This window comes from Eurytemora carolleeae, unplaced genomic scaffold, assembly GCF_000591075.1.
Source record: "Eurytemora carolleeae unplaced genomic scaffold, Eaff_2.0 scaffold839, whole genome shotgun sequence".
NCBI classification, from domain to species: domain Eukaryota; kingdom Metazoa; phylum Arthropoda; class Copepoda; order Calanoida; family Temoridae; genus Eurytemora; species Eurytemora carolleeae.
Window position 1 is genome coordinate 240,809 of NW_019396749.1, and position 12,485 is coordinate 253,293.

General features: G+C 33.7%; 1 protein-coding gene across 1 annotated transcript; it reads right to left on the reverse strand.

Annotated features, from left to right (window-relative positions):
- Nucleotides 1-406: 406 nt before the first annotated feature.
- On the reverse strand, nucleotides 407-11,418 carry LOC111708179 (uncharacterized). Its single transcript, XM_023481477.1, has 8 exons — nucleotides 11,249-11,418; nucleotides 9,904-9,980; nucleotides 9,618-9,679; nucleotides 9,352-9,427; nucleotides 8,858-8,981; nucleotides 6,409-6,479; nucleotides 5,740-5,850; nucleotides 407-533 (listed from the first exon to the last, which is right to left on the reverse strand). The coding sequence occupies exons 2-8, from the start codon at nucleotides 9,972-9,974 to the stop codon at nucleotides 407-409; spliced, it is 642 nt and encodes a 213-aa protein (XP_023337245.1). The 5' UTR covers nucleotides 9,975-9,980; nucleotides 11,249-11,418.
- Nucleotides 11,419-12,485: the final 1,067 nt, after the last annotated feature.

Sequence of the window (12,485 nt, forward strand, 5' to 3'; positions counted from 1 at the left end):
CCCCCCCCCACCTAAATCAATAATACCAATCGAACAGTGTGTAAATAACTTTTTTTCTAGTAATACACTTTATAATAAATCTTTAATCCAAGCTTTAACACTGAAAATTTAAATTACAAGGGATATATTTTTTCCAAAAAGTAAATCAGAATTGTAAACCCATTGGAATAAATGAATATTATTGAGACCACTGTTACTTTTTATGATTATTTAATAAATGAGATCTGAGAATGGTATAGTAGGCATCAATATTTTCCCACCATGTTTAACAATAAGGATTTTTAGGCTTTAAGAGGAAATTCAAGATATTTTAAGATTGTATTCTCTACAAGTTGACTTTTTTTACAAATGAAAAATCATAATTCTGGCAAAAGACAAACTCCTAAACGATTGTTCAAATAGTTTGTTAAAGAATCATATTAAAAATATATTTAATACCTAAAGCAATGTTTGGAGAGTATTCAAGGTTAAGAGAGGTACAACTACTTGGCCTTGGGGAGTAGGTAGTGGACGGAGTCAGGAGTAGTCTTGAGCTAAAATAGGACCGAGTCGAAAAAGAAAATGATAATAATAATGATAAATATAACAGAAGAGAGGTTAGAGAAATATATAACTTAAAACATATTATAAATACATCACTTGTTATATTCACCATAATTGCGCAGAAATTACAGAGTCAGCAATGTAAAATCCACTTGTGTTGGTAAACCCAAGAAATATGTAGAATAGATTTTGGAAGATGTATTAAATGGAATTATGAGCAAAGTGGAATGTAAAATGGTATCAAAGATTAATCATGTGGAATGCAAGTTGTATATAAGAGTAGAAAAGATGAGTAAAGTGGTATGGAAGTTGTATAAAAGAGTATGAAAGATGAGTAAAGTGGTATGGAAGTTGTATAAAAAGAGTATGAAAGATGAGTAAAGTGGTATGGAAGTTTATAAAAGAGTATGAAAGATGAGCAAAGTGGTATGGAAATTGTATAAAAGAGTATGAAAGATGAGTAAAGTGGTATGGAAGTTGTATGCAAGAGAATGAAAGATGAGTAAAGTGGTATGGAAGTTGTATAGAAGAGTATGAAAGATGAGTAAAGTGGTATGGATGTTGTATATAAGAGTAGAAAATATGAGTAAAGTGGTATGGAAATTGTATAAAAGAGTATAAAAGATGAGTAAAGTGGTATGGAAGTTGTATAAAAGTGTATGAAAGATGAGTAAAGTGGTATGGAAGTTGTATAAATGAGTATGAAAGATGAGTAAAGTGGAATGGAAGTTTAAAAAAGAGTATGAAAGATGAGTAAAGTGGTGTGGACATTGTATAAAAGAGTATGAAAGATAGGTAAAGTGGTATGGAAATTGTATAAAAGAGTTTAAAAGACGAGTAAAGTGGTATGGAAGTTGTATAAAAGAGTATGAAAGATGAGTAAAGTGGTATGGAAGTAGTATAGAAGAGTATGAAAGATGGGTAAAGTGGTATGGACATTGTATAAAAGAGTATGAAAGATGAGTAAAGTGGTATGGAAGTTGTTTGCAAGAGTATGAAAGATGAGTAAAATGGTATGGAAGTTGTATGCAAGAGAATGAAAGATGAGTAAAGTGGTATGGAAGTTGTATAAAAGTGTATGAAAGATGAGTAAAGTGGTATGGAAGCTGAATAAAAGAGTATGAAAGATGAATAAAAGAGTATGAAAGATGGGTAAAGTGGTATGTAAGTTGTATAAAAGAGTATGAAAGATGAGTAAAGTGGTATGGAAGTTGTATAAAAGAGTATGAAAGATGGGTAAAGTGGTATGGAAGTTGTATAAAAGTGTATGAAAGATGAGTAAAGTGGTATGGAAGTTGTATAAAAGAGTATGAAAGATGAGTAAAGTGGTATGGAAGTTGAATAAAAGAGTATGAAAGATGAGTAAAGTAGAATGGAAGTTGTAAAAAAAGAGTATGAAAGATGAGTAAAGTGGTATGGAAGTTGTATAAAAGTGTATGAAAGATGGGTAAAGTGGAATGGAAGTTGTATAAAAGAGTATGAAAGATGAGTAAAATGGTATGGAAGTTGTATAAAAAGAGTATAAAAGATGAGTAAAGTGGTATGGAAGTTGTATAAAAGAGTATGAAAGATGAGAAAAGTGGTATGGAAGTTGTATAAAAGAGTATGAAAGATGAGTAAAGTGGTTTATAAAATGAATAAAGGACCGAGTAAGATAGATGATGGAAGATAGAAAATTGTTTCAATTTATCAAAATGACATTTTTAACACTGGGAAATAAATTATTCTCTCTCGGTCTTCAAGAATAGACTACAGTAGGTAAGACAGAAATACAGAAACCCCTCCCCCCACCTTATATCTAATCCCCCCCCCTTTTCTCCCTTTCATCTCCACCTTATATTTACTACTCCTCTAATACATACATCCCACCCCATGGCCCACTTCTCATCTTATTAACCCCCCTTAAAATCTTCTTTGATTTCATCCAACCTTTATTTATCTACCCCAGTCCTCCATTTACCTACCCTGGCCTACTATTTTTTAACCTAAGTCCACCATATTTCTACCCAAGTCCATTTATCTTTCTACCCTGGACATCCATCTTTCTACCCTGTACATCCATTTATCAACCTTGGACCTCCATTTACCTGTACTGGACCTCCATTTACTTGCCCGGACCTCCATTTACCTATCCTGGATCTCCATTTACCTACTCTGGACCACCATTTACCTACCCTGGACATCCATTTACCTACTCTGGACCTCCATTTACCTACCCTGGTTCAACCATTTTTCTACCCAGATCAACCATTTATCTACCCTAGACCTCCACTTACCTAACTGGCCTTTAATCTACCCAGCACTCCATTTATCTACCCAGCACTCCATTTATCTACCTGTCCTCCATTTATCACCCCGCCCTTCATTTATTTATCCAGCCCTCCATTTATCTCCCAAGCCCCTTCAATAATCTTCTCAGCCCTCAATTTCTCTACCTAGCCCTTCATTAATCTACCCGGTACTAGTACAAACGTCGGACCAACAAACATCGGACGTTACAAAGGTTGGACTTACAAACGTCGGACTGGTACAAACGTCAGACTGGTACAAACGTCGGACTTTGGTTGAGATTGAAAAAAAGACCATTGCTAAAAGGAATAAATTAAAAAATTCCTCACTTATTGTGATAAAAAATTAAATAAATAAAGTCTCTTCCTTTGAAGGTAGCACTGTATAGAAAAGCAGACCAAAAAGGAGTTAGATTCAATTGTCACAAACTCTGATGTTTCAATATGCCTATATCTTTGCAACCCGATGTCGTATAACTTTTAATATTTCAACCTATGGAATCTATGAGATCAAACAATTTAAGTTTGAAAGTGTCAAAGGTTAATACCATTGCCAGATTGCAAAGATTTAGGAATGAGAATATTTGAGTTGAGTAACAAAAACTCAGTAACTTTTGTTAGATTTTTATTAACCAGTGGATGAAAGGAAATAACCTTTCAAAAAATCTTAAAATTCAAATAATTTTTTTTCCATAGTCCGACGTTTGTACTGGTCTGATGTTCGTACTGGTCCGTCGTTTGTACTTGTCCCAGTCCGACGTTTGTACTAGTCTGACGTTTGTCCTGGTCCGGCGTTTGTACTGTCCGAGGTTTGTTAGTCTTAGGTTTGTACCATCCGATGTGTGTGGGTCCGACGTTTGTACTGGTATCATCTACCCTGGAAAACGATTAAATCTACCTAGCCCCCCATTTATCTACCCAGCCCTTCTTTAATCCACCCAGTCCTCCATTTATCTACTCTGTCCCTCAGTATACCTACCCTGGACCTCCATTTATCTAAACATACCTCCATATATCTACCCAGGCCCTTCATTTACCACCCTGACCCTCTATTTATCTACCCTGGACCTCTAAATATCTACCCTGGACCTCTATTTATCTACCCTGGGCCTCTTTTTATCTACCCTGGCCCTCCATTTATATACTCTGTCATTCACATATCTACCTAGCCCTCCATTTATCTACCTAGCCCTCCATTAGTCTACCCTGGCCCTACATTAATCTACCCTGACCCTCCATATCTACCCCGGACCACGGTTTATCTACCTAACTGTCTATATTGTGTGAAGCCTCCATAAAAAAAATAATGTCGATTTGGAAATGACTCCCTTATAACCTAAAACATTATTAAAAGTCATGTCTATTAACTAGAGTAACAAGTATTATTAAATATTAAGGTCTCCTGATGTATGTTAATTAACAATTTGTTTTCAACAACTATTTTTCTGATTCTAAATTTTCCTACCCACTATCATGTGTTAGTGTGTAATACTGGAGTAAAATATAAAATCCTCCAAGAAGTGTTTCTGTATTTCACAACAAGAGCTAATGTAAGCTTTAATGGTCCAGCTTCACTGGCAGTTTATTTAGGATAAAACAACTCTGGATGCTTAGTAGAAACCATTTATCTGATTAACTTAAACCAACATCAACTAATTGCTGAATACAGTGGAACAGTGCTAACGGAATTCAACAAAATAAGCTAAAGGGAGTGATTTGCTAGTCATGGTAGTTAGGCTAAAAGTGCAGCATAGTATAGAAAAACTTAAGACATTTTTACGATGTACATTGTACAATTTTAAAATTTGTAAAGTCGTTTGTAATATTTCACCAGTTGTTTCAATCAGCAGAAGAAACGTATTTTTTGTCATAATTTTTTTCTCTACAATACTGCACTTTCACCTCAACTACCATGTCTAACAAATCACTCCCATTAAACGAAGTTTACTGCAATAAAAAGAAACATCTGAAGAATCATATTTTTGTTTATTCAGTATCAAATAAAAAAAAATAAAAAAACTGCTGTGCACTAATTTTGAACATATTGTTCACAAGAAATTGTAAAAAACATGAGCATCATCAAAACTAGAACATTTATTTTCTACGAGGCATGCTTTAGAAGAAAAAGAGAAATACGTAACTAAAGAATGATTATAATTTCTAATTTTCAATAAAATATGAACAAATTATGATATTACATAGGTTGATACTCCATGTGTATCCAGAAAAACGTCCTCTGTTTCCAATAGACTTTATTGTATATACAACATTTCCTAGATGGATATTCAAGTGTATCCAAATATAGATTATATATTACCTAGCTGGATATTCAAATTTATCCAAGAAAACATTGTATGTATCCAAATATAGATTATATATTACCTAGCTAGATAATCAAGTGTATCCAGGAAAACATCGTCTGTATCCAAATATATATTATATATTACCAAGCTGGAAATTCAAATGTATCCAAGAAAACATCGTCTGTATCCAAATATAGATTATATATTACCTAACTAAATATTCAAATGTATCCAGGAAAACATCGTTTGTATCCAAATATAGATTATATATTACATAGCTAGATATTCAAGTGTATTTAGGAAAACATCGTCTGTATCCAAGTATATATTATATATTACCTAGCTAAATATTCAAATGTATCCAGGAAAACATCGTCTGTATCCAAATATAGATTATATATTACCTGGCTAGATATTCAAGTGTATCCAGGAAAACATCGTCTGTATCCAAGTATATATTATATATTACCTAGCTAAATATTCAAATGTATCCAGGAAAACATCGTCTGTATCCAAATATATATCATATATTACCTAGCAGGATAATCAAGTATATCCAGGAAAACGTCATTTGTATCCAAATATAGATAAAGATAAAATTTTACCTAGCAGGATATTCAAGTGTATCCAGGAAAACATCATCTGTATCCAAACTAACAGATATTCTTGGCACTTGAATCTGTGGATTCAAATTCTCCTTTGGTGAGCTGACATTACTTAAATATTATTTTGTAATTAAATTTTTTTTTTTTAATTTAAAGCGATGCAAAAAAATTGTAAAATCCTGTCAAACACAGGTTTACTGAAAGAAACCTGAGAAAAATTAATTTAATGAGAATCTGTCAATAAATATTTCATTTAAAAACACATTTTTAAAATTCCAAGCAATCTGGATTAGAATCCAAAATTGTTTCAAGATTTACTGATTTTTAAAAATGAATTTAACATTTTTCCTTTTTCTTTCTTTTGTTAATCTAAAACTTTTTTTTACCATAAGAGATTATGAAGTTTTTTTTTAATGAGGACTCATTAGTTGAAATGTAAACTTAGGAATTTGGTAGCCTAGTAAACTCTGTAAACGCTTAGAAATATTAATTTTTTTTACTCAAAAAGGAATTGTTTTGAATAGCTGAAAAAGCTTTAAAACTCCAGAAATTGAACAGAAACTCCAGAAATTCAACATAAACTCCAGAAATTCAACATAAACTCCAGAAATTCAACATAAACTACAGAAATTCAAATACATGAATTACCTAAAACTGAAAATGTTTTACCTGAATCGGAAGACATTTCTATCTCTTTCACTCAATCCTCTTGGTTTAGGTCTACCAGAAGAAACAGATTTCTTAAAATAAAAAATAAGATATTAAATTTTCTTACTTAAAGGGACTGTAAACATAATTTCACGTGACCTGCTATATAATGCCCGAATCACAACGGTATACTCATAAAAGATTTGTCTGATCAAGGAGGGGAGGAAGGCCAACCACATCAATCTCCAGTCCGAACCACATTCTCCTCATTTTCTCATCCGAACCACCTCGAAATCCTCGTCCTTTCAATATTATTTTTTTTTAAGTGTCTAATCCTTCCAGATAAAACTATTTTTAAAGAATCGGGCCACGTTAGGGCATAAATGAAATATCAAATTTTTGAAAATCGAAAAAAAAGTTTCAATTGAATTAAAGATTTGAGTTTAATGTCTTTAAAAATGTTCACCTTTTTTACGCACATTTTCAGATATTCCTGGTGTAGAATGCCGCAAATAATTCCAAGTTTATAGAACTTAAATCTTTTTTGTTAACTTTAGTGAAAACCATAAAATTTTTCCGGGTGGTTCCATGGGGAAAATTATAGGCAGAGGTATGCCGAATATTTTGCTATTTTTTCATATCACGAAGGTTAGCCATTACGGAGGCAGAAGAGATTTTAGTTTTACCTATATAACGTTTGACATCATCCTCATGGGTTTAAAGATTCCAAGATGATAAAATCATTGCAATACTTTAGTCCATCCATAGTTTATGCCCTAACGTGGCCAGATTTAATAAAAAATAGTTTTATCTTAAAGAATTGGAAACTTTTTAACACAAAATAATCGAAGGACGAGGATTCCGAGGTGGCTCGGACGAGAAAATGAAGAGAATGTGGCTCGGACTAGAGATTGATGTGGTTGGCCTTCCTCCCCTCGATCAAGTGTGAATAATAATCAATGTTCATAATTTTGAAAATTATTATTTTAAATTGCAAGGAGGGTCACTTGAAATTAGGCTTGCAGTTCCGTTAAAAGCCACTTAAAGCCTTTTACGGGCTAAATGCTTGAAGGCAACTTTACTAGAGAGAGTTTTTCCCATCTATTGTGCAGTAGTTTAACCGATCTAAATCTAGAGTTCGAGCTATACTAAAACCATCATTAACAATCTATTTTTAATTAAATTTTTTTAAAAACTAAATTTGAAAAGAGTTGTGAAATTTTTCTCTGACCGTTGTATCTTTTTTCATCTGATCATACATCTTTTTCTGTTATTCTCTTTTAGATCTACGCATTCTAATCTCTTGTAGACTAGGGAAATTTGAAACATATTTCTGATTCATACTTTTATTCACTTTGATATCTTGGCGCCAGAAATATCAAATTAAGTAAAATAGAAAGTTACTGTTTGTGAGGAGTAGATATCAGATGAATTGTCAGTTTTCAATATTGTTTTCTGATCTATGGAATGTCTAACTCAGCAACTGTTTAAGGTAGCTTCAAACTCAATTTCCTCAATATGTTTACAGGTTGAAAAAAGTCCCTGCACCAAGAGGGTTTGATAATTCTGAGGATATTCAATGTGTCAGAATTCCACCTTGATAATGGCAAATGGGATAAGATAGGTTAGGAAAGGAGTGGATATTTTCGACAACAAATTCTTGATTCTTTTAACTTCATCTCGGACACAGTGTTTCAGAATACAGTCTCGTCTATAGCAATCTTTTCCTTGCAGCCGACAGAGTATAAACCGATATAATAGTGAATGGTGCACAACCTATCAGGATTCAACTCTCTATGTTTCCATTTTTCTTGTTTCTGGAAGAGGGAAGGGGAAAAGAAGGAGGGAACCCCCCCCCCCCCCCTGCATTTTTCCAATTAGGGTGTACTGCCATGTTAATCCACACAGGGTTAGTTCAGCCACAAGAAACTGATAGAGTTGTATAGGAACCTGACTGTTCTGAGCTCCATTGATGCTTACACACATAGAACTTATACATTCAATCGAAAGAATTAACATCTTCTGACGAGTTCGAATACTTAATAACAGCTAACCAGGCTTGTTATTAAGGAGTATATTGAAAGAGCTGCCAGTAGCAAAAGCTGGATCCAGCTAGGTAAAAACCTCCATTCTCCAGGTTAATACAGCGTTAAAAGATTAATGCAGGCCTTCAATGTTTCTTGTAGTTCCGTTTATTTCTTTTCCAGTTGTGTGCAGGGTGTATACTGTATACCTCTATACACCCCATGGCTAAAGTTTTTCAATGTTGCCATTTTCTCTCTCTCACACTGTATCTCTGAGTACTCGTAGAAGCTTTACTAAAAACTAATTCGTAAATAGGCACAAATTGCACTGGAATTTTAATGGATTTTTCTTCATACTAGAATCATATCATAGTCAGTGCAGTGTAATTAAAATTTATAACGTTTAGGATTTTACTTTATTTCAGAATCAAATTTCTATTAAATACCTTTTGGGAAAATGAAAATTCATTTTCCTGATCCTGATTTGAGATTTGAGATGATGGTTTCCTGGATCCAAGTTTCCTGGTTTTAGTGTCCCGACATAATTCATGGGCAGTACTAGATTTTCTTCTAAAATATAAAACCAAATAAACATTTGTCAAAAGAGCTGTGGAGACAGTTTCAAACAACCCTCTCCTTTTAGAGTGACATGTCCGATTCACAACAGTAATCTTTAAAGATTTTTGATTTTATAGATGGAAATTAAGTGCCTAGAAAACGAGAACGTAAACTGGAGCATTGAGTGTCCAGAACTCAATTTTCAACTATTAGAATGAGGATATCTACTTTATCCTTAATAAACAATTTTTAAAGTTCCGATTTTTCCTGAGATAGATAGATATATATTTTACTAGATATTTTAATAAAAAACAATTAAAATTGCACAAATTTTTATATTTTAATTTAGAAAATTTTGATAATCAATTTTGTACAAATTTACCTGTTTGATTTAACTGAGAGGACACTGATACATGAAGAGTTCGAGGAAGATGAAGAAAAACTTTTCGTATCTTCGTCTAACATTCAAAATTTATTCTAAAGCTGCAACTTTAAAATGGACTTGATAAAATTGGACTTGTTTTCATCTTGGTCCAAAGATTTGGCCGAAATGGTTGTAAATGGAATTTTCTTTAATTATGGTCAACATTTTTAATTTGGCAAAAAGGGATGAATTCATGAATGAAAAAAATGTTAATTTGAATGTTCCTAAGCTGGGTCTCGTAGGTCTCTCATCAGTTACAATAAACTTAAAGTCTTGATACAGAGCCCTGAAATAATATTAGTTAAAACGATTAGACCTAGCGTATTCATTTCGTCACTTTTTTTGGAGGNGTACATTCGTGAAAAATTGAAAGGATTGAAACCAATCAACAAAACCTTGCTTTCACGCATTCCCATAAAACAATTTAGGCCATGGATTTCCCAAACCCTTCATGTCATCATGAATGTCAAACCAAAATGTTTAGAGCTTATCCCCCCTCCCCCAACAAACCTAGATATTTGAGGAGCCGGGGATCTAGATCTATCCATGTTCTTCTTCTGTACCGTACTTGTCAGGCACATAGTTCCTTAAACGTACACTGTAATCCTTTAATCTTTTCAAATTTTAAATATCAATATTTTAGTAATCTATTGTGATGTTACTGCTTTTAAATTAGATAAGGAAAGCTTTATAAAGGAGATTACAGAATTTCTAAATGTTTGCGAACATAAACATGGAAATCTTTGCCTCAAAATAAATCTATAAGCTCTTATGTTAAATATTAATTGATGCTTTAGTATAAAAAAAGCTATATAATAAAGCTAAAAATTAAAATAGCGCCTAAATGTAATAAGAGAAAGATTTTTTTAATGGGGGGGGGGGGGGGGGGGGCTGTGTCCAAAAATCGTTCGGGTCCGTCCTAAACGATTTTTGGACAACCTCCTATCAATTTTGTACAAGACCAACTAATTTAATTTCAGCAAAATTATTAATATTTATTTGGACTCTTTTAGGTTCAGATTAAGACAGTTTCTGGACTAATTTTATCCATGTGTTACTTATGAGATATGCATGTACACAATTTTTGAGGGAGGGGCCCCCCCCCTCCAAAAATCGAATCTATGCAAGAAAGTTCCGGGGAAAAATTTTTTTGTAAAAAAAGAACTGGAAATAATGTCCTATGTTTTAGCTTCTTGGGACGTTTTTTCCTAAAGTAGTATGGGGGCTTGTCTCAGGAAATAAGATCACAGGAATCAGTCCTGAAGAAAATATATCCGAGGAAAAGAAAAACAATTAGAAAAAAGTCTCAGGGGTATATTCCTGGAGAACGATTTTTGGACCCCCCCCCCCTCCCCTCCTATAAATTTTGTATGACATGAATCTTAAATGTAAGACATGTGGCCGCAGCGCTCGTCCCCCTAGCTTGTTCTAGCCGCAGCGCTCGGCCCAGAAAGTGTCTGAACTAACCTAAACCAAGGCCGCAGTGCTCGGCCCCCGGGCCTAGCACCTCCTAGCCGCAGCGCTCGCCCCAGAAAGTTTCTTAACCTAACCTAACCCTAAATAATACTAAATAAATACTAATTTGGTCATGTTCAAAATTGATAGGAGGGGGGGGGGGGGGGGGTCCAAAAATCGTTCACTAGGACAGACCCGTCTCAGGAAATCTAAAATCATTAAATCATTAGTCTGCAGAAAAAAGTCTTAAGGGTTGTGTATAATCCCCCGTACAATTTTGTACTGTGATAAATATATATACAGGGGAGTTTAATATCAAGCTGAAAACATACGATCATTTCTAGGAAATAACCTGACTTTTTTAAAGCGAAAATTTTAGGACTTAATTTCGAAAACTTACTATGATTTCTCGATTCTTTAATCTTTCAGAGGTTTGATTGACAACAGGATATTTTCATATTGAGTCTGAATTTTCACGAATTAACAAATTTTCTCATTCTTTTGTCTGTAATTTGTATTTTTTTTAATATTTGGATTGGAAGAAAGCCAATTTTGACTTGTGAAGTAACTGATTGGTGATTAATCAAGTGTACATTGTCCAGTACAAGTGAGCTCAACGTACTGTAGATGTACTCTATGACCTCAAACTGGATTTCATCAAATTCGTACCAAACGAGCAGGGGAAGGCAGACGGCCATGAGCCACCACTATTTTCCCTTCCGTGCCACATATTAGCTTTTTTCTCTTCCGGCAGCCATGAGCCACCACTTTTCCCCCTTCTGTACCACCACATTTGACTCTTCCGGGCAAAACTACTTTTTTAACTGGTATATTTAGGGCCTTTATAAAAGTGTGATTTTAAAAAATCCAGCTGCGTCACGCAAAAAAGCACAACTCGACACACCATTTTTTCAATTATAAGATTAATATTTTGTGCGTTGAATTCTTAAACTGTTTTACAATGAAATTTTTGACAAATTTGACTGAGTATTGCATCTTGAAATATATTGGTTAATTCGAGTGATTTTAAGATGGATTTTGAGTCAGTAATTGTGTTACGCGAGCCATGCTGCGTGTATAAAGTCTGCTTATCGCCCCTGTGTATTTCTGAGTTCTCCCTGAAGATCTGTACGGAATGTATTGTGAAAGAACTAGTTTAGGAACTGTTTACAGACTGACTACGCAGCTGCGCAAGATTTCTCGCGGAGTAGTAAATAATTTATATCAGTATATGTTTATTCGTTTTGCAAGTTTAGCCGTGTCTAGAATTCTGGGATCACTGTGGTAATTATTTTTATATATACTTATGCTTATCGTTTTGATTATAGTATGATTGATATTTATATATGTGTTTGTTGGTTCCTAGCCACAGTTTTTTAATGCCTGAGTGAATTATTTGTTGTATTTGTATGATTTATCACTCAAAGCTTTTTCTGTGGGTTTATTAAACTTATTTAGATTGAAGGCTCAGAGAAATAAACGTTCGGAACCTTACTATCATCCTTTTATTATGAAGAGCGTTGAGAGAAGGGAGTCTTACGATCCGGTCCTGAGAAATACCACACGGTATATATATTAGGTCTTTAGGGAAATCGCTAAGTAGCGAAACAAATTGAATAATCTGATATTTTTACAAT

Excerpts from the sequence above, each read along its gene's own strand:
- LOC111708179 (XM_023481477.1), bottom strand. The coding sequence starts at position 9,974 with ATGTGCCTGACAAGTACGGTACAGAAGAAGAACATGGATAGATCTAGA. Across the intron at positions 9,680-9,903 it reads CCGGCTCCTCAAATATCTAG|GGCTCTGTATCAAGACTTTA; the intron begins GTTTGTTGGGGG and ends ATATTATTTCAG. Across the intron at positions 8,982-9,351 it reads CTCTCAGTTAAATCAAACAG|AAGAAAATCTAGTACTGCCC; the intron begins GTAAATTTGTAC and ends TTTATATTTTAG.